This window comes from Bombus pascuorum, chromosome 13, assembly GCF_905332965.1.
Source record: "Bombus pascuorum chromosome 13, iyBomPasc1.1, whole genome shotgun sequence".
Lineage (NCBI taxonomy): Eukaryota > Metazoa > Arthropoda > Insecta > Hymenoptera > Apidae > Bombus > Bombus pascuorum.
Genome location: NC_083500.1, coordinates 390,225 through 418,111, shown reverse-complemented (window position 1 = coordinate 418,111; position 27,887 = coordinate 390,225). Strand labels below are relative to the sequence as shown.

Below are 27,887 nucleotides of genomic sequence, written 5' to 3'. Positions count from 1 at the left end.
ATCGCCTAGATGATATATCCTACGAAACACAAAACTGTGAAAGGTATATACCAACTGTGTTAATATATGCGAGTATCTTTTAAATCCGATGAATTCTGGTGTCTAGAGAGATAATAACATTTATAAAATTCTACGATAATCTACGATATATTTAAAGTGTATACTTGTGTGACAGCGAAACTATAAATTTGCATAAACACTCGCGGTCTGGCTATAAACACGTTTACGTTATTATAGACACGGTTAGGTTGGGATTATGAGGTCAAAATAATAAATAAAAAACATGATAAAAAATCTTTTACGTAACTTTTTAACTACAGAACAATCCTCGATATCTTTGCTTGAAAATGTTTTGATCGTGTAAATATAAAATGTCGTGTAACAAGGAAAACTAAAATTGTTATTTGAAGGGATTCGGCTGTTTCATATTAATCGGATAAATCTCAGTATCAATCGAACGATGGAACGAAGAAACAAACGAACGGGCGATCGGATAAGGTTAGCAGACGCAGGCGGAAGGAGTAACGGATCATTGTGAGAGGCAACGTAGTAAGGAAGAAAAAACGGAGAAAAGGAGGGGGCACCAACGTGGTTCCTGTGGCCGTGTAGCAGCGAGTAGCGAGGAGCGAGCATCAGCCGAAGACAGAGGCAGCACTCGCGTACCCTGCTCTTCGCTCGCCAATCCTGTCTGTATCGTTTCGAACGTACAGTACCGGAGTACCGGTTAGACAACCACGCCGTGGCCAAGTGCTGTGAACTTACCTCCGATAGGAATTTTAAGCTGATCATTTTTTTCCTACGATCGACACGCAACTGGTTTCAAATTCCGCGTCCCTGATTATGTTCGCCTGAGTCTTCTTCGCAAACCACGGGGACTCCCGTCACTCTGCGAATCGATCTTCAATCAATGATTCGGGTAAGCGACATCCTAAAACGTTTATCGACATGCAAATATTGTATAGTTAAGTATACATACGTCACTATAACAAGAATGCTCGGTATGAGAATGATCGTTCGATACGAACGCCTTATTCGATCGATAATTGGTCGAATTTGGATTTTGGATTGATGTTGCTCTATCGCGTATTTTGAACCATTTTAAATCTAATCGAGTTTTTCTATTTTTAGAAAATTTCACTTCGAAAGAAATATGAAAGATTCGTCTGGTTAAGACATTAGGTCTTAGTCGTACGATACTAGAATATTACGTAGTTTTAATACGTATCTTCTAGATCCTACGTTTTTCCTAAATAGTGACCAATATATACTATATACATACATGTATATATGTAACTGAACAATCGAGACGTTAAATCAATTACCGTGATAGTCCTGCCCCAGAGTGTGATCTGCTTAAAATAATGCGAGTTCTCTCATGATACATATACTGGTTTCTTACTGTTGCATTATGTACAAGGCTCGATCTATCGTATATACGTGGTATGTACCACGGAACGCGTTACAGAATTCATCCACTTTACGTTATTTGTAATTCTTATAGGCGTATCACTCGCGATCGTAACATTTTCATTAATTGTAATAATCGTCTAAATGTTATAGCATGACGAATGCGTTAAAGGAACGCTTTGCACGCTACGTACATAACACGTATCTTGCATTCATTCGCAAACGCGTCAATTAAAATCGAGCTACAAGCTGAAACGATTCGTAGGTTTGTTCATGCCATGAAGCGTAAACTATGAAAATATTAAAACTGCAATTTTAAAGCCTTTTCGTGTCGATCATCATTATTTATAAGAAACATTTTGGCCTTCGATAAGCACTGGAATCAATCGATAATAGATACGATTTGTTCTTTAGGATTATGATCGATAAACCAATTTTTGTTTTATCGAACAGCAGATTTAAAAAAATATATTCGACATTTAACATAAATATAAACTAAATTAAATATTGTATGATGATAAATATAAAATCGAGTAATACGATCGAATTCTAGAAATATGTAATTGTTTATCACAGGAAAAGTAAGTTACATTTAAAATACGTAGTTAGATGTTCTAATAAGCAAGTTTAATTAAAATATTCGAAACACGAGTACGTGTTATTACCTCGGAAAATACATACAAAGTAGAACAGAGAGATTTATCGATATATCAATCTTGTAAATATTAACATCTTTGGTACGAGCCTCGACTACATTACTCAACAACCGCCAAATATGTCCCTACGACCGAGCCTATAAACAATACAATACGCTACGGTTACGCATCGCTCTTGCTCGCAACTGTTAAATGGCACTACGCGGCGGTCGAGTGCCACGCTATATCGTAGGGGTCAGAGATTATGATAGATCTGTGATACACTCGAATCGTAGGATTAGTGATCGATAAAGTGAATTGTTTTTACATTACGTATTCCGGCATGTAAGAATCGAGTATTATATATATGCGATACTATAAACTGGAACAAGATAAAAGATCATTCACCGAAGAAACAAACAACGTGTCAGATCGTTCAAATCGTATTTCTTATAAATATTTATCAAAGTATTAAGTGATCAAGACATATCGTATTACGTATCGTGTGTTGGCTTCTACGTTAATTCAAACATTAAATACGGTAATACGTAGTCAGGAAATAGGCATGCACATAAGTATGTATAGTACCTTGAACGCGATCGCAACCAAAAGGTCAAGAACGATCTTTGCCAGTTATATTTAAAATAAGCAAATATCGGAGATATTCAGAGAAAGGTAGAAAGGCTGGACAAGTTGCTATAGGGTGATTCTGATACCCACGTGCATTACAGAAATGGCAATAACTAATGGAACCAGTTATAAATCGGCCGGAACGTTAATGCAGGCCTTTGTGAATCGCGAAAGAGAAGCTTTCCAACCACGCCCACATGCGAAACTCGTTCATTCCCGATTCTATTCTTTTCTGCTATTTCCATCGAAAAGGAAAGACAAATTCGGACAAATGAAAAAGAAAAAATAATTTCAAAAGGAAAATTTAACATTCACATAGAATTTCGTTCAATCTGGGAATGGAAAAATGATATTCACACGCTCGTAACTTTCTATAATTTGTTCGAACTATATTTTGATGTTATTTCACCATTCGCAGCCTGCGAGAAATTTCACTATAAAGAAATTCGGAATATCGAAATTTACTTCCAGCCATGGTACATATCCAATTCTCTATGTACAATTGTTTACCTTCTTCGTATACGAGTTCGTTACGCGGCATTTTATTCTTAAGATTGATATTAACACACGAACGGGCGCAGAAATACTATTAAATACACGCATGTGCACCAATTGGTTAGTTCTGTAGTTATAGAACTAATCACATATCGTAATACATAACACTTATTAGCCTTAAGTAATATGAGAAATATTGATAAATTATAAACATACGATGTGATAATAAAGTACAAATAAATATTCCTTATATATGTATGTATGTATGTACGATGTGTGTGTGTATGTATGTGTGTGTGACGTTTCAATCGTTTATGAAGCATTCCGTACGAAATAAATATTTACGCGCAATTATTTATTGCTTTTATTATATTTTGTTCTTCCATAGAAGTAATCAAATGTATAACGATAAAAAATTACAATAGTCGATATTATATACTGTGTTTACTACGTCAGGATTCATTTACTGTCAGGAATGCATTAGTAAAAATTTCACATCAAGTGAGTGAGTGGCTACTTACAAAAACAGCAGCGCTATCGGAGAAATGAATGGTCATTTACGTGGAACGATGACCAGTACATCTTGCCTCTCTATAAGAACGTGACTGTTGATCACTGATTACGTGAAAATTATTACAGGAAACAAACGTCCAAACTATGCTTATAAGGACTAAGGAAATTATTATGTAAAAGAAAGTACAGGAGCCGTACTGATCCATTTATTGAATGATTTCGTTAGTGTTTGAGTATCGCAAAGGTATATTCGGTACACTTGACTGCCTTTCTTTGCCATCCGCACTTTCACGCGAAATTATTTCAATAACAATTCGAAAGTTATCTTTATCGGATCTATTTTATAACTAGTAATAAAATAAGTTTCAATATGCGATTTTTGAATCTTCCTTTTCTAGAATTATATCATGGTATAGTATATAATATAGTTAAGGATGTAGTATAAAAAATTCAGTGTAGTCTTATATGTTTTCTATACCGGGTCGGTTAAATACAAAGAAATATTCTGCTGTCATTTTACTGTTATGTTTACACAGAGAAGATCACGTAACATTCTGTGACACTCGACATATGAAAAAAGAAAATGATGAATTCGCCGCTACACGCCACAATGTTGCATCCTATTACGTTAATTTTCTTTTTTTTCTTTTCGTGCGCTTCGTTGCATTCAGGAAGTGCATTTCCACTTCCTGTACGATCGATACCAACATCTAAACTAGATTTTCGCGTGATTTATAAAATAGGATGTTGAAACGTTGCGTAAATCTCACAATCTGGGTCAGTCAAACGGATTAATAAAATCATGAAACTTAAATAGAAACGTAAGAGCAGGATCGTTGATCCGTGTTCACGGATTATAAATCCGTCGGGTACCTTTCTTAATTCTGCAGCTACCAGCTGCGTTAAATTAATACGAAATATTCGTACTGTTTCGTAATAGAAAAGTCACTTTCGCAGCAGAATTTCTTTCGCTAGCAGGTTTTCATCTAATTGTCGTTAATTACACTGTCATTTGGTGAAGGAACTGACAAGGAGGAAAGCGTGTGTTCTTCGAATTCAGTTTAATTTTGCGAACTGCAAGAAAATTTTATATTGAGCTTAAATTACACGAATGAAATGAAATGAAATTAAATTATATGTTTTTAGATATCACAATGTGACAGAAAAATCGAAAAATATCACCGCGATCCTTTCATGTATTGCTATAAAGTTTTCATGTTTTCACGTTCAACAATCGCTATTATTTGAAACATATTGCTTTTAACGGAGCAGAAGGTGTTGCCTGTTTAAAATTATCATAATCGATTAAATTTTATTCTTAACGCGAATAAAGTAAACTTCGAATTAATTTGCTACATTGATACAATTTTTTTATGCTTTGCTAGTTTTATAAAATGAAATATAACATTACATAGAATTGGTAGCTTGGAGATTAATTTTTAGTAACGTTATATTACACTTGGCAAGAAGGGAAAGAGACAATCTAGAAACTAAGATCAATGATCTGCGAAACGATCGTTCAGCTCTGAATCTTCCTGTGGATCGTCGTCTTTTCAACGCGGTTTGACTTTCTTCCGCAGTTAATTATATAGCTTCCACGCTACTTTCCTTGGTTGTTAGTGCAATTGTTGTCCATCACATAATTACATTCCATTTCCATCCGTATCGCAGATTACTTTTTCATATTCCATGTCTATTAACGTTAAAATTACCGACCGGTAATATGTATCTAACTATATTATACGTAGACGATTTTAATTAAAGTAATATAAGAAAAATATAAACAAATATTTCTCGTAGTTTTCTTGTCGACATTCAAATTACGAATACGAGAAAGAAATGCCTGAATTGCAATAGTTATGATTACCACACCGTTTTTCAATGTATCTAGAAAAAGAACTCGTTCATCTCAACTTGCATTTCATACGTTCACGATAGTTGTACCAACGGTTGCACATGTCTTTTTATTAATGATATATTCCAGCAAAGTAGTAACTAAAATCAAATGTCTTTTTTTATGTAACAGTTTTCATGTTGTTTTCTTATAAAACGTAACACCAACATTCGGTAAACACAGGTAGATTATCTTAATATTTAGAACATCTGTCATATTTTTCCTTTCCGGTTGTCACTATTCTTTTCATCCTAGCTACCGTAACGTGATACCACATACTTCTGTACCACTCTTCCACATCCTACTTGGAGGAAGCAACCGGGATATAAACTAGCAACGGATTCAAGTTAATTAGATTCTGAAGCTTATAAATACGTAGACGATAATGGATTAAATGCACTACAAAAAGGAACCGAACTATAAAAATAAATCGGATAAGGAAGCATAACGAGAATCTCCTGAAGTCTATTCATCATGAGTCTATCCATGAGTACATTCCCTGACGTTGTTCGGCCTACACATCCAAATGATCGTGGGTGTTTCATTTCCATAGAAAGGAATCGCGATTGCATTCATCGAGAATTTTCAGTTATTAGAAGACCAGTGTAATTATCGACGCGGCTCGTTTCGTAAGAAGTGTATTGCACAATTTACTTTACTTTGCGATGAGTCTGATCCATTCGACTATCCAGTCTATGCAGAACTATGCCTGTCCTATCAGTCCGCCAACGTTGTAATTGAATTTTCCCGGCACGCTGGACGCGCGTAATAGAGCGGTACTTCGTGGTTCGTTTGGAAATTTCGATCGTTAAAAGAAATTGTTACTCGTTTGCCTTCCGTTCACCGTCTTAAAGGAGTCTTTTTTTAACCGAGCAATGGCTCGTTGAATCGCTATTGCCAAGTTTTCTAGGTGGTCTGATTATCACTATGGCAAAGCGCTGCTAAAAGCTACCTACCAATAATTTCATAACGCCGCGCCGTGCCACGTCGTTTTTATGAATCTTTCTTCCACGCAGAATGTTTTTTCTAGATAAGTAGAATGGGTGAAAGCGTTGTTTAAAACATATGGAACGGTTATGGAAAAGAAGTTATAAATTTTACTGAAATATTTAAAACAGTTTCGTACGATATTTGCGCTAGTTTCATATTGATTTGAATCTATTAACCGAGAAAGACGAGTTAATTCGTCACTCGGATTCTTTATTCAAAGACTCACCATGTCTTTACGTGCCTACCTGGTTGGTAAGTAATATCAGAATTTGAACTAACTATTCGGTTTATTAAGACACCTACAAAATTGTAAATTATAACTATGAAGACTCTTATACTTTCTAAGAAACGCAAGCTTACATTTTACTATATATGTAGAATCGCTGTCGTTCGAAATTAGAACATGCAATTTCAGTAAGGTAATTCAATGAAGTGTATCGTGTATCGATGTCGTGTTTCTCCTCCAATAACATTTGAAAACCGGTACACCGTGAATCGAGGATCTGATAACACGTCTGGGGATCAGTTATCGTGGCTAGAATGTATGTATGTGTAGTATCTTTACCGATTTTTAAAACTCGAGAAATACTACAAGTATCACTTGAATTTTATAAGAGCTGCTATATAAGGGATCTGTATTTATATTGCAATTAATATCATTTCAAATGTTCATTCTAAAGTAGAGTTGCAATACGAATAAAATTTAAAATCGGAATATTTTTCAACAATCTTGTAAATATTCCTACTTCATGAGAATTCTTGCATTTTACATCACGGGCAGTTAACCGACGCGACGGATACAATAGGAAGTACGTTATGTGAATTCGTCAAGCACGAGATTTCCGACCGGAAAATTATCGCGAGAAACTACACATTAAACTTCCTCGATAAATAATGCTAATCATTAATCGTAATACTTGCAAATTTTCTCGCTTTCAACGACATTAATTGCGCCGAATTAGACTTTTTATTAAAGCGAGTTTCTTTCTCAGACGCAACTTATATTAAAAGTGTAACATTTGACATAAAATAGGAGTAACGGAGATTTAACCTACCAAGCGGCAAAAATAACCAACTATATTACTTTTTATTTCGTTTCTTCATATGTAGCGGATGGAAATAGTATCAAGTGGTATTTGTGCAATAATTCACATTCCTCTTACGGCTGATTAATAAGAAAACTACAATGGTCGCGTTCGAGCGTAGCGAGTATAAAAGCAAATAGTGGTCAAAGGTTGGAAAGTAGGGCTTCGCATTATTGTGGAATTAGCACACTTTTACGGAGTCACCGATGGCACCGACACGACGCAAATTCTATGCATCTTTTAAAACGCTGTGCACGTATGTTTTTTCAACAGTCACGTAATGATGATTTAGATGAAGTAATCTATTACTTTTTATGCGTAACATACTGAATTCATCGATGAATCGCCAATTTCAAAATAACTTTACAGAAATTAAAACGAATTATTGCAAGCAAAATATGTACTCTTTATCAGATAATAAGTAATAATACACATACGGTGTAATTTGTGAAAAAATATTACTATAGTATACTATATTATACTATATAAAAATATTATTATAAAAACTCTGCTAACTTAGAATCATACGAATGATAGAGAAATTGACATCATCGTTGAGGAAATGTTTCTCACAAGAATCTGTAATAAGAACAACAACCGTTTCGACTGGTCACAAACTTCCATCCACACATGGTTTAAAATATCGTAAGTTCAATTGCGATCCTTAGTAACATGACACGTACAATTCGTGAGATGGATTGCGGAAATGTGAAAAGCAAAATACGAAAAAAAATCGCAGCATGTTTTGCCGATTCATGCCGACCGCGATTTTTAACCGTTCACGTCCTTACCGAGGTATGGTCGACGTAATTCTTTGCGAGAATATGATTCCCTAGAAATGTAGTCCTCGAAGAAGAAACAAGACGGAGGAAAGAGGAAAAAGATGATGGTAAAAATGTATCGTTCGTTGTTCGATGACGATGGTCATGGTGAAAAGATCGCGAGGCAGACCGATAATTTCAATGTTCACTAGTACGCGTTCCGTCGAAACGAATATTTCGCGGTTACCGGAATTAATATCGCCGTTCCATTCTGTACCGACAAACAACGCGGTATCGATATCGAGGAAGTACGATCCAATTTTATGTCGCAATGAACGATACAAAAATATCAAGCCACATAAAAAGGGCTTTATGCGGAAAGCGAAGTCGGTCACGGATTAGTTTGCGGAGTCGTCGGGTGTTAGACCGTTGCTGCAGAGAAATTTTGCAGTTGATTTACACTGTCGCGCCGCTTAGACTGGATAATAAATGATACCTGCCACGATCGTAGCTTGTCGTATATCGTTATTCTAACCTGTCAATGGTTAAAGACAGGCTAACTTGTCATACAAATTCGAGTTGATCCTTTAAATTTTGTAATTTATTTACATAGGGTTCTCTAGCGCGTTTAATGTGACTTTTCTCTTACAAATATGTATATTTTCATCTAAGGTATTTAAATACAAATTGTTACGCTGCAAGTACGAGTTTCTATTTCGCGTATCAAAAGCATACGAGAGTAATCGATGAATCATTCGTTCAATTATAATATAATCGATAGGTAATTTTATTTTATTTGATTTTTTACTAATTTCTTATTAAAACGCGTATCAATGTAACGCTAAACATCATCGATCCATCAATGACATGCATTATATACCGTTACCCGTCATAGTGAGCAGTAGATCATCCCATAACACAAAATGGGCCAAATATATTCCAAACACATATTCCATTGAGAAAATAAATAAATTATTAAAAGAGAATACCTAGGCAAACAACAGGGTATGCTGCTGTCGTGATAAAAAGTAAAAGAGAATCGATAATCTGCAGCTCTTTACGTAATTGCAACAACCAGCTAGCTTCGCGTAAAATTATTGTACGGTACGATAAATAGCTGAATTTTACGAACTATGATGATAAGTTATGATAATAAACATCGTAGAATATTCCTGGTTTATTGTGCAGACTAGAACGCAAGTTTTCTTAAACAATGTACGATTATGTATATGTCTATACGAGATCGTGGGATCTGTAACTCCTTTGAAAAAGAGATCACATTTGAAACAATTAACGCAGATATCTAGTTCACAGTGGTATTGTTTAGAGTGGTACGTGGTTTAAACATCACGCAGTAGTAGTATAACCATTGATAGCACGCACTGTACCGTTACACCGTCACGCTGAAAGGATTAAGACAGCGGAACGGCGTGTATGATTGGAAAAGCCTCTGACCTTTCACTTCATCTAGTTTGTCATTCGAAAGATATTTAAGTTTATTATTACTGAACAGTGTAAAAAAAAAAGAAAGCGGTGTAAGAACAAGTTCTTCTGTCCAATAATTTTTGTTCTAATTAATTATCCAATATATTACTCCTACAACACACGACACTGATTTATACATTCAAAGAATTAGGGAATTTCTGTGCTGTCCAGACAATGTGTTGAAAGTATCCAAAATTGAAATTCATGTTCTATATAAATTGCTCCTATAAACTAGTAACAAAAATGTTAACAGATTTCGCAACTGACATAAAATACGAATGACTTACAAGGGTTTTTAAGTACTTCCTATCATGTACAGATTTACGTGCAATTACAGTTAACTTTCGTCACGCCGTTTTGCGTTTTATTCAATTTATTTCATTATAAATGTCACTGTAATCCATATAGCGTCCATAATTACCAAATAGACGATGGAACGTTTCATCATAGCCACCACGTAAATTGCAACGAAGTAACCCTGACGAAAATGTGACATAATTGAAATCGATAGTCGTTTATAATGAAATTTTTGTAGCCAATAACACGGTTGTAACTGAGAAGCCACGATGTTCGTGATTTGACCGGCTTATACACCACATTAGGTGTAGTCAAGTTAGTTGTCCAAGGTAGTTGAATATCATGATGCAGCTCGAAGAGACATTACATTACAGTTGGGGTGACTCTAAGCCAATTTCACGTCGGGTTTCTTCGCTCTAATACCCCTATCGTACCACGTGACTTCTCTCATGGCAAATGACCATTGTTTAGCAATGATACCATGTTCGAAGGTATCGATACCAACAATACCATGATCGTAAAATGCGATGGCAAATCGTTTGTCTTGTCAAAAAAACGAGATCATAATCGAGAATAATAAGTATGATCGATGGTACGAAATTGACACTACTTTCGAAACGGATAGGAAAGAGATGTTCGCAGAAGAGAAATCATCGATCTGTGAAATTGACAGGATTCTCATATTCTAGGTCGAAGACACTGATCGGCAACTTTTTTTAGCAACTGCTGTTCTTTCAGATAAATGCTCAAAATTGGATCCGATATTTGAACAAAAGAAATTTGTTGAACAGTGTATGTAAATAGTATCTATACTTTCAGGAAGAATGAAGAGCCTTTGGTTGTACGCAATCGTTAAGCGAAGCTTTTATGGAACGGCGGTACATTTGTTTTGTTTATAGAAAATATAAACGCCTTTTAACGTATTTCTTTCCTTTCAAAAACCAACATGACTTGTCATGTAAAATATAAAGAAGTTTAAAAAATTTCGAAATTTTAGTAGAATTGTATTAAATTTTAAATAAGAGAGAGAGAGAGAAAGGAAGAGTGCAACAAAGAGTATTCTTCAAACAGAAGATAAAATTGCCGATAAAATTGCAAAAGACTACATATTTTTAAAAGAATTCAAGAATTATGAGAATAGATTATATATAGGTGTAAATGTAAAGGGATTATGTGAAATTATAAATTATCAAATTTTATGATATACATATAGGTATGCGTAATTAAAAGAATAGTTCTTACAACTTTGCACGGATTCACATTTAATTCGACAATTCGGTGTTTAAAATGCATAACGTAATTTCACGAACAAATTATTCCATAAATGCCAAACGCAAACAGAGATCGGATGCGTTTGACACACTTCACGTTGAACGTGACTGTGGATGGTCAATGGCGATGTACGATAATTAGCACCTGCATGCTCGCTTAAAATATTACGAAATTATTTGTATACTTTAGTCTGCTCTTGCATTTACATCTCAAATCAATATAGACATTTTAATTGTACGTTAGCTTTCCTTTTTGAAAAGAATTATATTTTACAAATTTTTATAATTGCTCCATTTAGTTCGTTCGCAAACATCTCTTCGGCATATACATATCGAAAACACTAAATATTGAATTTCTCTTGTGTGTCATTTTACCATAATTTTGCCATAGAATTCATCGAATTTTTCCAACTCGATTATTAAGCTGATTAATCTATTCCTTAATCTATATATGATAATCTCTTAATCTATAGTTGTATCATTGACTACACACTTGACACCCGTGACCTATAAATGTCCTGTTTAATTTAGTGTCATAAAATGTCATTCGAAACCACGAGTGAGTGGCTTTGATCTTTAGACGGCTTCATCCAATGGCATAAGTTACTTATTATCATATCTTGGATTTATATATGTAGAAGCAGGACACAGCTTTTCATTATCAATTAATTAGACTCAATCTCGTTTTACGCATGTCCCTGCAATAGGCGAGAAAAATAAAATTACATAACGATATTGTTTAACATAATTTCAAAAATGAAAATAGACGAAATCCGACAATCAGGTATATGAATTTACTTGATCGAAACAGATGGTATCGGTGAAAAAATAACAGTTTTCCTAATAGTACTCTTTTACTACGTATTGTTAGTTACATGAAGCAAGACTAAAATATCTATTTATCTACTTATATAAAAACCACACACGGTGCATATCAAATTCATAATGTATATACGTAAGCATGTTCAAACTATTATGGAATTAATATCAGAAATCAAAATGACAGAGGAGCACGTGGCGTGGTCTTCTTACGAGACCTATTTCTGAGAGTGAGCACAAGTGCGCCGGTCCTACCGAGCCTGATCCTATTAAGGAGTTAACAGGTATCTGGTTAGAAGACGCACAACCCAGTCGTATTTCACACCTGGTCAAGTTAACAGTGTCTATTGATAATCACTGGCGCATCATTTAATTATTTAGGGCCTTAAATAAGGCATTCAGAATTTTAAAATATCCAGCGTGAACAACGATTACCAAAATGGGTGATATAATTGGTCAGTAAGAATTCACGTCAAGGAAAAATTTTGGCGAACAATGTAGAAAGTGCAGTGGAACAATTGTTGGTAAACTCGACAAGGGAGAGAAAGTGTTCTTTGAACTTTGAACTCGGTGAAATTTTATTAGTCTATAAAACAATAGAGTTGCATAATCGTCAATTATTATCTATTGTTATAGGTTCCTTAACCAAAGAAATTTATATTAATTTAATCGTGAATTCAAACTCGCGTATGTTTCGAAACAACTGAAATTTTTCTACCTGTTTCATTCGTGTAACTAGTTGGCAATACGTAAATTCGATTACCATAAGAGAATATGTTATATAATTAACTACGTTGATATATATAAATCTTCGTTCTAATATATCTATTTTGACAAGACTACATATTCATTTGATTTCTAAATCTTCGGTAAAAATCAATTTTTCAATATTATTAATACTAAATAAATTTACGTCTTCGATGATCACACTTTATTTTGCTTCATCTATTTGTTTTTTTGTAGTCTTACAAGGTGAAATGTGACTTATTTTCAATAAGGTTTCATCTATCTCTTCTATGGAAAGATTCAGTTCCAAGAAATGTTTTTATTGCCCTACACTTACACGGTATAACAGTGACAACATTTCTCTTCGTGGTTCACCACAACTTTCTATAAGACTCAAACAAGGAATCATCGTATAAAACTACCGATAAATACAGCACGTTATGTTACTAACTTTATTCATGATTTATCGAGTACCATACTCATTACATCCCAATAGATATAAATTCCTCTTACTGCAAATAAAAAGATAATAACGTGAAATTTATATTCGTAATAATAATCGAAGGCATTAACGTAATAAAGATATTAATATAATTTTTATGTATTATTACTAATGTGTATTATTAATAATAAGATGGTAAATTTCGACAAATTAACTAATTTTACTTGTACAAATAAACTGTAGAAATATAATTCCCTATTTCAGAAATGACCGGTGGAGGGACCAATATGGCGTACCACGGTCTGAGTCAGCACGTAAATTTTGACGTGATACCAGATCCTGGAGATCGCTTCATCTTGGAAGAATTAATCGGAGAAGGAACCTATGGAGAGGTTTACAGCGCGTATTGCAACGAATCTGGCAATAAAGTTGCAATTAAAATTTTGGAGAACGTCGCCGACAATATCGAGGAAATCGAAGAAGAGTATCTGGTGCTGAGAGACTTAAGCCACCATCCTAATATTCCTCTCTTTCATGGTTTGTTCTTGAAAAGAGCTAAACCTGCTCAAGAAGAGGATCAATTATGGTTCGTCATGGAGGTATCGTTGCACTAATTTTCGTCTCATAATGTAAACAGGAAAGCGTAACGAATATACAATCGAATACATCAATATCGTCACCTAATTAAACGTTATTTGATACCGCTTTGAAATTTCCAAAAAAAATTCAAACGAGTTATTATAAAACGTTCCGATCGTAGTTGTGCACCGGAGGGTCGGTGACCGATCTCGTTCAAGGCCTGAAAAGAAAAGGAAAGCGCCTAACGGACGACCAAATAGGTTACATCCTCGCAGAAACTGTGGAGGCACTAATTTATTTACATAGCAATCATTGCATGCACCGTGACGTTAAGGGACACAATATTTTGCTTACCGAAGATGCACACGTCAAACTGGTTGATTTTGGCGTGTCTTCGCATCTCGTTGCTACCCTCGCCAGAAAAAATACCTCGGTTGGCACACCGTACTGGATGGCACCTGAGGTAAATTCCAAAATTCCTTCTTCGACGTTAACGTCAATTTTCGACTATCAAAAGTTTCGATCGTCTTATCAAAATACGACATTAATCAATGTGAAATCTCACAAATTACGAATAGGTGATAGCTTGCGAACAACAACTTGATTCTTCTTACGATTCTCGATGCGACGTATGGTCAGTTGGAATCACGGCAATCGAACTAGCAGAGGGCGATCCACCCCTATCTGAACTGCACCCTATGAGGGCACTCTTTCAAATCCCCAGAAATCCACCACCATCCCTCAAGAATCCAGATATCCATTCTCCAGAGTTGGTCGACTTCATCACGGAATGTTTGGTGAAAGATCTCGAGCACAGGCCCTTTGCCAGCGAACTAAAAGAGCATCCTTTATTGATGAATATCGAGTCGAACGCGGAAAAGATTAGAAACGAACTACAAGAGGAGATCCGACGTCAAAGAGCTGATGGTAAAGTTCATAGACAGCCCGAAGTAACGACCAAACACGGCAAACTGAAGACCGATCGGAAAGCTAGGCCAGAAAAAATGTACATGGACGACCTGGCTGCTTTAGACATGTTGTCGGAGGATGCAATCGTCGATCAGTTGCAACACAGATACGAACAAACTCAAATATATACTTATATCGGAGATATACTTGTAGCTGTTAACCCTTTCACAAATTTGGGACTATATACAGGCATCGTAAGTATCATCAAACTCTATTTATCGAAATTTCTTAAGTTTCAAGTTATCTATGCAGGAACAAAAGAGATACAAAGGCCAAGCAAGATCCGATAATCCACCTCACATTTTCGCCGTCGCCGATGCCGCGTATCAAGCACTGCTACATCAACGACAAAATCAAGCAATTGTAATTAGCGGGGAGTCAGGAGCAGGAAAAACGGAAAGTGCGAATTTGCTGCTGAAACAATTGGTTTACCTCAGCAAAGCTCCTAATCGTAATTTGGAAGAAAGAATTCTTCAGATAAATCCGATAATGGAAGCTTTCGGTAATGCGACTACTGGGATTAACGCAAATTCATCAAGATTTGGCAAATATCTTGACTTAACCATGACTAAAGGTGGTAAAGTCACTGGTGCCAGAATATACGTGTATTTGTTAGAGCAATCTCGCGTTGTGGCTCAAGCTGAGTAAGTTTCTGTATATCATGTATTTGTCAATATGTACATTGTATGTTGAAGTTATGTAATAATTTGAACATTCTGATCTCGTTGATTCACACAGAGGTGAACGCAATTTCCATATATTTTACTACATGTACGATGGTCTAGAGGCAGACAATCGTCTTTCGGAATTCTATCTGGATTCGAACCTTCGGAAGCATCATCGATATTTGACAGATCAGAATCAAACATCTCAAACGCATATCGATAAATTTCAACAACTAAAAGTCGGTTTTAAATTACTGGGATTTCAAGATAGCGAAGTGGACATAGTATATCGTATTCTGGCTGCGATACTCCATCTCGGTGATATCGAGTTTGGTGAAGTAGCCAGTGAGGATAATACCGACAACAAAAGCCGCGTGATTGATACAACACCTTTACACAGAGGTAATATTACCAACAAATTCATCTCTTCTAAATTATCGTTTCTTTCGTTTTCGTTCCTTTTCTTCTTACTTTTTTCTTTCAAGAAGAAGTACTTTTTCGAAGAAGAATTTATGGAATTTATAAACTTCGAAACACGTTTCAGTTTCGCAATTACTCGGTGTGGAAGAAAATGACCTTTTGGAAGCGTTGACATCAAATTCCGTTATGACCAGGGGAGAAACAATCACGCGTAACAATACGGTTGCCGAAGCGTGTGCGGCTAGAGACGCGATGGCAAAAGGATTGTATGGTCGATTGTTTGACTGGATGGTCAATCAAATCAACTGTTTACTATGTTTCAATCGTTCACCGAACTACGAACCACTGGCGATCGGCCTGCTGGATATATTTGGCTTCGAAAATTTCCCGAGAAACTCCTTCGAGCAACTCTGCATCAACATCGCCAACGAACAGATACAATATTACTTCAATCAGCATATTTTCACCTGGGAGCAACAGGAATATATGGCGGAAGGAATACCGGTAGATTTGGTCGAGTTCTCTGACAACAGACCTGTTTTAGATATGTTACTCAGCAAACCTATGGGACTTTTGGCTTTATTAGACGAAGAAAGTCGATTTCCCAGAGCCACCAATAAATCCCTAATCGGTAAGAATCTCCAATTTGTTGTTTTTCGATAAAAGTAATGTATTCGATAATTATTGTACGTATATTACAGAGAAATTTCACAACAACATCAAGTCCAAGTTTTACGTAAGGCCAAAATCGGACGCAGTTTGTTTCGCAGTCCATCATTTTGCGGGTCGCGTAGTTTACCAAGCGGAAGGCTTCCTAGAAAAGAACAGGAATTTCCTACCTCCTGAAGTAATCCAGCTGATCAGGCAATCTCAGTACGATATGGTCCGTTTCTTGTTCCAATGTCCGATCACGAAAACTGGCAACTTGTATTCGGCTGTTCACGAGACTGATTCGAAAAAATTGTCACAGTCGAATCAGAATACGAAGGTATCTAGGTTTAGTTACTCGATTAAACTATACAGACTTGGTGGTCTCTCGCTAATTAACTCGAAAACAACGCCATCGCAGCGATGATCTTACAGATTGAAAATTGCTAGAAATTTCTTTTGAATGAAAATTTGTTTGTAAATTGCATTAGGAACGGTACTCCAGTCGGGGGTTGGCGTCACAATCCAGAGCTCAACAAACCGTAGCAACTTACTTCCGTTACTCCCTTATGGACTTACTCCAAAAGATGGTGTCTGGGTCGCCACAGTTCGTACGATGCATAAAACCGAACGACTCTAAGAGCCCACGATTCTTCGATAAAGAGAAAGTCGTGAAACAATTGAGATATACCGGGGTCTTGGAGACAATAAGGATCAGACAAAATGGATTTTCGCATAGAATATCGTTCAACGAATTTCTAAAAAGGTATTCCTCTCAATTTCGAAATATCGATCCGATCAAAGTTCATAGATCAACCTTTATTAAGTATTAAAAATTAAACGGGCTATATTAAATATTTTCAATTAAAAAATTATGTATGTTTCAGATATTGTTTCTTAGCATTTGGATACGACGAACGTGTGGTAGCGAATCGCGATAATTGCCGTCTCTTTCTGATCCGTTTGAAAATGGACGGATGGGCATTGGGCAGAACAAAAGTTTTCTTAAAATACTATCACGTCGAGTTCCTTTCGAAGATGTACGAGGAACAGTTGAAGAAAATCATTATGGTTCAATCGTGTGTTCGTCGATGGCTCGCTAGGATCAGATTTAAGAAACAGAAATGGCAATTCGCTGTGTCTGTTGTCACACTACAACGTCATATTCGTGGCTGGTTGTCGCGGAAGCACTTCTTAGAGGAAATGAAGAAGAAACAAGAAGAGGAAGAAGCAACTGTTCTACAAAAAATGCAGGGTATATGAGTCCTTCTTTTCTTTTTTTCTTTTTTTTTTTTTTTTTTTTTTTTGAGATTTCTCTCGGAGAATAAAATTCACAACATACATTGTGCATTAAAAAGAATATAAAACGAATCGACTTAATATGTTTCACAGAGGAACAGAAAGAGAAGGTGGAGATTGAGAAGCAGATAGAAGAAGACGAGGAAGATGAAACTACGAAAGAAGAATTGAAGGAAGATGATGCTGCAGCTATCATACAAAGTCGTAAGATCAATCCTGATAAAAGCATAAATTTATGTTGAATTTCATAGAAATTAATGCAACAAATTCTTTTTATCGTTAGATTTCAGAGGATACACAATTCGCAAACGCTTTGGACCTGAACTGGAAGAACGTTTCAAGAAGATCTTGAATAACTACGATGATAAATTTGAGGCACATAAAGCGTTACTGCGCGAAGGTTTAATGAACGAAGAAGCAGCGTTTATAGTCCAACGATGGTACAAAAAGGAAAAAGTGAAAAAAAGGAAACCTCCGACGAAAGATCCGATACATCATAAATTAAGGCAAGCTGATCTCATACAATTTTCTCAAAATGTGAGTAAACGAAATTTTAGATAAAAACTTTGATTCCACTTACGCGTAATGTTTCATTTATTCCGATGGTGTCGAAGGTTCATATGAAAAATCAAGAAGTGCACAAGAATCTACGTCACAACAAGCCAGGAGTGCGATTAAACGAGATAGAAGAGCCGCCACCGGATTATATTCGACCCGAAGGATTCAACATGGTGCAGCCCATCATGCAATATCGAAGTGGCAATCAAGTGGATGGAGAGGAAACGATCAAGTACTACCGTGACTTGAAGGATGAGATGAGCAGGTAAATAGACATAATGCACTGACGCGATCGATTATTTATTCTCATTTTCTTCGAGCGAATGAGAAATTCGAATGCTCAATTTTCCAATGCTTTTGGCACTCGCATCGGAAGTGGTTCGGACTTCGAAGAAGAAGAAGTTGGCTGGGACTTACCGTTGATACAGCTAGAAAATGACCTTCAACCATTGACGAGGTACATTCGTAGATACCAGGGAGATTTTATCAAATTGTTATCTACCTCGCTCTACACCTGTAGATATTTGTAAAATCTTCTTCGACCTTTTCTTCGAATATCATAGTCCTAGGCAATAGAGATCTACTTTAACATCGTCACTGAAGATCCCATAATCTTTTATCGAATATCCTATTCTATCCTAGAATACAGAATATCCTCTTAAAGCACTTGGGCCATAAATTCACTAAAATATTCGAAATAAACGAGCTATTTGTATTATTCTTATACCATAAATCTTATTGTTAGTTACACTAAAATTGTGTCCCTACAAAGTGAACAAACAGTTTCGAACTTTAGCAAGATTTTAGATGATCCTACTATCAAAGAACTGTATACTATACCTGTGTAAAACAGTGATGTAGAAAGCAGGAACGCATGTTGTGCATGAAAATTACTGCTTTATTTCTAATCTCAGGAGTCGAATTGGGCAGATTCTGGAAGTGAATACCGAGAGGAGAGAACGTTTGGAAGCTCAGGGAGACTTTGCGATAGCTTCGGAACAACAACTTTCGGATATATGGCACAAAGCTTTGAGAAATCCGAGCGAGGATCAGCAACAAGAGAACTCGGGCAGAGTGGGGTAAAGTCAAACTTTCTCAATTAGACGTTTATTGTCTTCTTACCTAAACTTAAGTTTTCCATTTAAAATGGAAACACTCCCCTCCAGACAGACAGTTATCATTATGTTCGTTTCTTTACTTGTCAAACTCGCAATACATTGTTCTTGTAAATAGGCAGTATCGTTGAATTAATCATTGTACAATAGCAATCGAGTTTTACTAATCTTTCGTTGTGTTTCTATACCTTGCCAGAGGTATCATGGCAAACTTCCAGGTAAAACTATAAACTTATGCCATCCGTAGTATGTATCATATCAGTCTCAGAGATTTAATTTCATTTAGAAACCGTTTTATGGTAGATTTTATGTAAATATCAGAGAAAACCAACTTATGTTACACACGTATCTAGTGATGGGATCTGAGACACTTTGAATCAGTTCAAACAGGATACGGAGCTTAAAAGTCTTGAAACCCTTGATAAATAATTGATCGTCTCAGAAATCTTGAAAATTTTGATCGTTTTCGATGTCTTGAAAGTCTTATGGCTCACGATAGGGTTTGATAACGCGATGTGATTCAACATATAGTGGACGTAGATAGTATTCTACACACTTTAAAATGAAATAACTGCTTGAAAATTGGGCCAGACGACTTGATCTCTTTTGAGGGGTTAGAAGGATTAATTTACTAAATGACGCGCAAAAAATTGCAAAAAAGTTGCAATTGGTCGAAATCACAAAGAAAACAGTAATAAAAATTTCAACAACACATTTTGAACCCACCCACTGTATATTGCAGTTATGTATAATAGTAATGTAGACGCGGATAACAAACGTGCATGATCGACCAACGTGTTACATAAGACTGCAGTGATGAGTATTTATTATATCTTACTGCTTTTTTATTACTTTCGTTCAAATAATATCATTGACATAAGATATTAAAAAAAATCCAGAAAATGTGAGTTATCATAAATACATTTATTTATATTACTCGTTTCTATAGCTTGCAATACATATTACGAATACTGATACAAATTTGGCGAATGCGAGGAAAAACATATAACGAACTAGGAAAAGTCCTTCAAATTTAGAACAAAAATTATGATAGAAATAAGTTTATTGCATATACATTAATTATTAGCTATTAGATAACAAAATCATATTGGTGAAATTGATATAGTATTGTATATAATACAAAAGATAATATAATATACTATACAGTATAAAGTAGCAATTATATTTTAAGGTGAATAGGTTAATAATTATAAATAATAATAATAATGCTTCGTAATTACATATATCGAACAGAGCACGCCTCATCGATTTCAGTGATCTCCAAATATGTCATTAGGCACATGTTATGATCAGTTTCACTTATTCATCGTTTATTCATATAACTGTTGCTCGGCTTTTATTTTCGAGATATTCATATAAATAAATATTCTTAATACTTTTTAATTTAATGTAAGTTTATGTACGGATATGATTATATTTATATTATACGTTCGTGCTGCGATGGGTTTATACTACGCCTCGGGCTTCAATTTTTAAACACATGGAAATAAAAAAGAAACTCAGCTTATCTATTCGAGAGTGTGTGCTTCGGTAAATAACAAACTTTCCGTATGTTCACTAATACTAATAGAAGTAATAGACTTTCTAATTGATCAAAAAGTGATTCACAATAAAATAATATAGCTTGAAATCTTTCTAATTAGTATAAAGAATAGTTTACCATAAAAATGTATATAACGGTTATTGTTTTTTATAGATTTTTTAATCCAAATCTAAAATCAAAGTATCAAAGAAAGAAAGTTTGTCATTTACTAAAATACATGATCTCTAGTAGCTATGCTGAGATTCTTATTTACTTGTATTTAGAAAGAGAAACGTGAAGCCACATTTAAGTAAAAAGTTCAGCAAGAATATTATATGAATATCTCGAAAACTACAACTGGAATAAAACTTCGGAAAAGTTAACTCATCTCCGATTTCGATAATTTTGAAATATATTGTAAGTTTATTGCCAGCAATAGACAATCTCTGCTTCTAGTTGCGCGCCACTGTGACAGTGTTTATGTCAGTTTGGTTGCCGACCGCTGATCGCTTATCTTCTGTTTATAAACGAAGATCGGCCGAGCTTAAAGGTCCCGTACACAATTATATACACGAGGCTGCGTCTGTTATAATTTATAGCTCAATTAAAAGTGAATACAATTAATGTATCGTGTTTGGATTAGACTTTTCAATCCGGCGTTGCCTCGTGGCGGCTAGATTGGAAAGTCTAATCCAAACACGATACATTGATGATATTCACTTTTAATTGAGTTCTAAGTTATAAGAGACATTTCTTGCAACCTCGCATATGTAGTTATGCACGGGATCTTTAAGCTGGTCCGACTCTCGTTTATAAATAGAAGATAAGCGGCAACCAACACTGACGCATACGCTACTGCAGGCGCACAACCACAAACTGAATTCACTGTAGTGGTATCGACAGATTTTTCGAATATCTTGGAAACTAAGCGAAATCGCCGATTATACGTATAGGAAAAAATTGTTCAGAATCATGCTCCCACTACATATTAAAAAATTATCGAAATCGGGAAATTTCAGTTTTACCTGTATATTTACCGTTTCATATTCTGCACATACTTTATTTAGTTGTAAAAAAATGTCATTCGGATCCATTCCCAATTTAATAACTATCCATCACAAATGTCGCCGTATATAATCTTATTTTAAATCTAGTTGTTTAGCAAAAGACAAGTATTCCAAATGCAAAATTTACCGAACATACCAAAATATAAATTAATTTTAAAAATCGAGACATGTTGGAATTTAAGATACGAAATATTTAATGGATTATTAGAATAAATACAAGCAATGACATCAACACTATCTTCTTTCCACCATTTTTTTCGATTTACTAACTAGAAATGAGCTAAATGTATTAGCTAAAACTGTACTTATGTTACAACCATTTCTTTCTTTAATCATAGAATTCAATACTGGATCCAATATCTCAATTTCTAAAGTTATTATAGCCATGAAACAATTACACACTTGTCTTAAATTAAATAGTGAGAATCTTTCAGTCATAAAATTAAAACAACAAATATCTCAAGACGAATTTATGTTTAGTGAAACTGCTGAAGGGGCAAAGACATTAATCATAGATCAGATTTCAGATGTAGCTGATATTAAAGGTACCTCGTTTGAAATAAACACTGATAATCCTTAATAAAGCTCCACCCACATCTTAATAATACATCACTATGAACGTCTTGTGACAACGAAGTAATACGATAAAATTTGATTTGTGAAGATTCTATAACGGAAAGTTGCGTTAATAGATATTCAGGTCCATTACAATATTGGAAAAATAACATATTCAAATATCCCAATGTTGACAAAATTAGCAAAAGCAATTTTGCCCTGTTTTGCTACATTAATACCACGCGAAAGAAATTTTTCAAAGGCAGGAATTATGATCAATAGCAAACAAAACGTTAAAACCTGCCACTTTGAATACATTTTAATATCAAATAAATATTATTAATACGATTTAAATACGATTTTGTTATTAAACAATTAATATATATAATCAATAAACCTATCATTTTCATAAATTTTCTCCTAAATTTGAGAAACTTCTATTTTCTTTTATTTTTTCCCCGTTTTCACTAGATACCAATACTCGTAATATGTACCGCAAGCTACAAAGTATAGAAACAAGTAACAAATAAATGTATTGAGGATAACTCAATATTCCTAAATTTTTTATAATATTTTATGTCAATGAACTTTGAACCAAAGTAATCAAAAAGTGATAAGATATTGAATATTCATCACGCTACCAAACACTATAACAATTCTAAAGATTTTCAAGCATTTAAAACGACCAGGATATACTAAAACTCAAGACTCAAGACTCAAGACTCCAGACTTATCAAGATTATCAACAGCTTTAAGCTTCGAATCACGTTTGAAGTGATTCGAATTTTTTACTATATAGATACAGATTTGATGCGATTCGAAGTATATCAGATCTCACGGATATATCTTTTTCTTCATTTAATACACTTTTGACTAACATACTTTAGTTACTTTAAATTATGTAATTTATGAAAGCAAAAACTTATTTTTTGGTGCATACATTCTAATTAAAATATAAGAGAGGTAGTAAGAAGCTGTACAAAAAAATAAAACATGTACGATCGAAGAAATATTTGAATAATAAATACTTTATCCGACATTTCCATAAAATTTGTATCGTTCGAATTAAAATGTCTATACTATTTCTGAAGTACATATTCCGATACAGTAGATTATTATTTATCTTCATTCTTCGAGTTTCATTTACAAATTGGTAGTTTTGAAATCGATAACGAAAGATCGATATTTTAGGCGATCTTCGATTTAAAGCAATTCTTTTCTTTACAGTACAAGGACTAATCACGCGGCTGGCAAAGACTTGCGGTTCCCTGAAGGATATCCGCGCTGTAAACAACCTACAGTCGACTCTTCGAATATCAACCATTCAAATGGCCTACGATTCAAATACATCGACAGATACAACGGTGTAAATGACCGTCAACAATCTATCAGTGGTCAGCAGCAGCGTATCGTCAATGGACATCATGCTGCAAATGCTCATCAGAACCTGTTTAAGGGAGGTTCTAATTTTACAAACGGACGATCGGCGTTCGTTAACGGGCACGTCCCTCTAAATAATTATCACGGCCCCGCGAGCGGACACGAAACCACGATCAATAGCCATTCAAACTCGGTTAATGAACATTCATCGGCGAACAATTTGATCAAAGCCAATGGACACCCACCATGCAGTAACGGATACCGAAATATCATTAGTGGTTGTGAAAATGGTCTGTTCATAAATAAAATGGTCGTGGGAGATAATTTGATCAAACCTTCGAAATTAAACAATGGCCTTAAGAATAATATAAATGGTCGCGTAAAGGAAATACAGCCTACGAAAGAAAATGACAACTTAAGAAAACATCGATCACCTGGCGTAGACAGCAAAAAGGAAATCGACCGATTGGTTAATTGTCAGAATGCCATCAATGGTCGATTAGCTGTGAGAAAAGATCTGGGTAAGGATACGTTTGGGATCCCAGCTGATCTCAGACAAATCCTCAAACCTACTGTCGTCGTTCAGAAGCGACAAGAAATCTTTAAGGTAGAATACGATCCAGAAGATATCAATGGACCGTACAATTTCCGGCAGCTATTGAGACCAGCTGAATACCTTCCTACGGAATCTTTAAGAAAAAGGAAGGGCGGCAGCTTAGCTTGCAACGGAGTTTCGGTATCAAAGGACAAGGTCACTGAGAAACACGTGAAAAGAAGAGCGCCGCTCGCACCAAATCAAAATAAGCTCGTTAACGCGAAAAAGTAACCTCAATGAAATGCCCGAATGTTCAAACTTTCTTAGACGTGTTTTTTCAGATATTCTTCGGGCACTTAGACTGTCGTTAGACGATGTAGAATAATTACCGATCGCATACGAATTCCCTAAAAAATATGTTTCTAAGGATACATAAGCACAGAAATGGCAAAAGATATTCGAAGAAGATTTAAGATTTGAAAAAAGTATAATAACTACAAAATAATTCTTATCTAATTAATATAACGCGGTTATATCGCAACATAAGGCAAGGTATTAATAATTGGTAAAATTTATCAACCGATATTTTTCAGTATTATTACCATATGAAGCTGAAAATATGTGAGTCGGATCGTTTGACGAATTGTGTATGTATTAACCGTATCTAATAATTTTCAAATTTATGCGAAATTTAGTTTTCGTTAAATTTTGTGAATATTAGTTATTCGTCGAACTTTGAATTCTTTTTTAAAGTATCAAGAATTCACTTGTGACGAAAGAATATTGATAAAATACAACAGATTCTGTGAATTTAATTTATTGTAATTCATGATAACACGTGTTTGTCATCTATCAAGTTATTTTATAAATACTTATTTTTCATTGTTCGTTCGACTCAATAATTTGATCTTTTGTATCAAATAAATGAAAAAAGAGATTAATTTGTTTGATATAATCAACTGTTGCTGCTTAACGAAAAAATGTCTCAAGAATATCGTTCATTTAGAACTAGTCATGTGTAGCTTTACAAGAGTTAGATGTGTTCGATAGCTTTAAAATAAATGTCGTTCACAAACTTCTGACAATGTTTCATCGTAACATTTATGTTTTAGACGCGTACGTATAACTTTCAAATACGACTACAAATATAATCTATTGATAAACTTGTTCATTAGCATCTCGTCCTATTAAACGTTTCCGAATACGTCTTAATTAGTCGCTATTGTCAAATGTTTATTAAATCTTAATACTAGTATGTATTTCGAAAATACTGCTTGTAAATAAAATTCTGATAGAGGCAAAAATATACTTCTACTTATTATTACACTTATTATTTAAACATATAGGTTCTATTTATTTCGAGTTTTGGTTTTCGGAACTATTATTTAATATTTTGATATAAGTCGCAAATTTATTTTATGAAATATTTACTGAATTTAATTCTATAAAAAAGAACAGTTGGATAATTTTCTGTGGATAAAATAACGCAATAATTGTGTCAAAACTACTTTATGAAAATCTTTATGACAGTTACAATATTCAATATTACATTTTCAACATGTTACGTCCTGTGACCCAAACATATACTCTCATTTCCTATTCATAAAATCATTTAATAATTTATAAAATCCTCTTTACCATGGTCAAGTCTATTACCGTCTTGAGATTTAGCCTTTTTTTGATTATTTGTCAACATACTGTCGAGGTCCTTAATCCTACAATGTATTCTTTAAGTCGAGACGCTCCTTGGGATTGAGGTGGAGTTGAATGTAAGTACGCAAAAAATACTCTCGATGTTCAACGATAAAGTTTATTTAACAATTAACAGTCAACAATCAACAATCACGCTTCTCGAATGTGTTTTCTTCGCTATTATGCTGGACCCTTCGCACTTCGGTGTTCGAAACGGAATGAATCTTTTGTTCAAATCCGAATCCTTTTCCTTCGTTGCCCCTCGATATCCCCACTACGCACGCGTTTGTTAGATGTCCGCGACCATTGCCGCGTATGCATTCTTCCGAATATTCGGCGGAAGAACCGTAGGGATATCGATGGTACATTACGCATGTCGGCCTTACGTTTTGGTGGTATAGCGTTTTGTGTCGCAAATCCGTCGGAAAGTTCCGTCGTCGAGTGCCGCCACAGAATTATTACTCGTTACAGTAAAACACGGGATAAGCGGGTTTTTTTATGTACAACACCCGAAGGCCGATTTCACCCGTGAGTGATCTTTGGTAGGGGACGGCCAGCACCCATCCTTACCTATCAGTTTTTTTTCATCCAATTAGTAGCGATGGTCGTTGCCCTCGCTTCCTTACCGAAAATTACAATCAACGAATTCGCTTGTCTCGTGCTCTAAACACACCCATCACTAGTTTTCCTCTTCGATATCACCGCCACCGAATTTCACTTGCTATTGTCACATACTCAAGAAGACCATTCGCTCAAGAAGGGCCGCTCGCTCAGTAACCGGATGGACTAAACACCCTGCATGTCACAGCTATCGAAACAATAACTAAAAAGGCGCTTCTGACACACACACACACCCGACGGTGGCCCCTCCAAAGGGACTAGACCCTCAATAGAAAAAACCTCCTAAACTAGCGCTCGAGTCAGTCCGTTGTAACATTTCAAACCAGTCTGTTCTAAAATTCCGAACCATTCTGTTGTAACGCTTGAACCGTCACTCAGTTGGATTTCTATAATAAATTTCATTGTCGCATACGAAGTTCAATTTTCTTCACCCTATTCGTGAAAGAATCATTTCGTTCAAACCGCGACGCGAGGAGATTACCGGCGATCCGTTAATTTCGCGATTTCTTGTGTCTCCGACGTGACACTATCAACTCTTCGGTCAAAACACTCCTACATCTTTTACACGCAACACTCGCAAGTACTTCAAAAGTTGTTGGACTTCGTATACCTTTTTCTTACTTAGGTGTTCAAGAAGTGAGCCATTAATACCTTTGATTCGGGTTACGACCTTCTCAATATGTGTATATTTTCTGTGCCGGGGTACATCACCCCATTTGTTGTTGGACTTATTTGTAACGTTCTTTTTCGGGGTAACAGTATTTATCCAACCACTTCGTTCTTGGAGTACC

The 27,887-nt window shown here is 35.2% G+C and overlaps 2 protein-coding genes across 6 annotated transcripts in view; one reads left to right on the top strand and one right to left on the bottom strand.

Annotated features, from left to right (window-relative positions):
- LOC132913104 (aurora kinase C-like) overlaps positions 1–27,887 on the bottom strand; it is a 316,494-nt gene that overhangs the window by 259,239 nt on the left and 29,368 nt on the right. The gene's annotated exons all lie outside the window — the stretch shown is intronic.
- LOC132913089 (myosin-IIIb-like) lies at positions 610–26,087 on the top strand. 5 transcript variants are annotated; one of them, XM_060971051.1, is made up of 17 exons: positions 12,582–12,737; positions 13,715–14,049; positions 14,211–14,492; positions 14,608–15,192; positions 15,251–15,642; positions 15,737–16,065; positions 16,208–16,714; positions 16,785–17,071; positions 17,223–17,497; positions 17,619–17,986; positions 18,124–18,234; positions 18,314–18,567; positions 18,645–18,853; positions 18,965–19,045; positions 19,503–19,667; positions 19,900–19,921; positions 24,096–24,213. In XM_060971051.1, the coding sequence occupies exons 1-17, from the start codon at positions 12,722–12,724 to the stop codon at positions 24,105–24,107; spliced, it is 4,230 nt and encodes a 1,409-aa protein (XP_060827034.1). In that variant the 5' UTR covers positions 12,582–12,721; the 3' UTR covers positions 24,108–24,213. The 5 variants fall into 5 exon arrangements, with proteins under 5 accessions (XP_060827032.1, XP_060827034.1, XP_060827031.1 ...); XM_060971049.1 differs by lacking the exons at positions 12,582–12,737; positions 19,900–19,921 and adding an exon at positions 610–916 and having other exon boundaries at positions 24,096–26,087; XM_060971048.1 differs by lacking the exon at positions 19,900–19,921 and having other exon boundaries at positions 18,124–18,231; positions 24,096–26,087.

Coding starts and splice junctions, on each gene's coding strand:
- LOC132913089 (XM_060971046.1), top strand. Junction 16,066..16,207: donor TACAACACCTTTACACAGAG/GTAATATTACCA, acceptor AACACGTTTCAG/TTTCGCAATTACTCGGTGTG. Junction 17,498..17,618: donor TTCAACGAATTTCTAAAAAG/GTATTCCTCTCA, acceptor TGTATGTTTCAG/ATATTGTTTCTTAGCATTTG.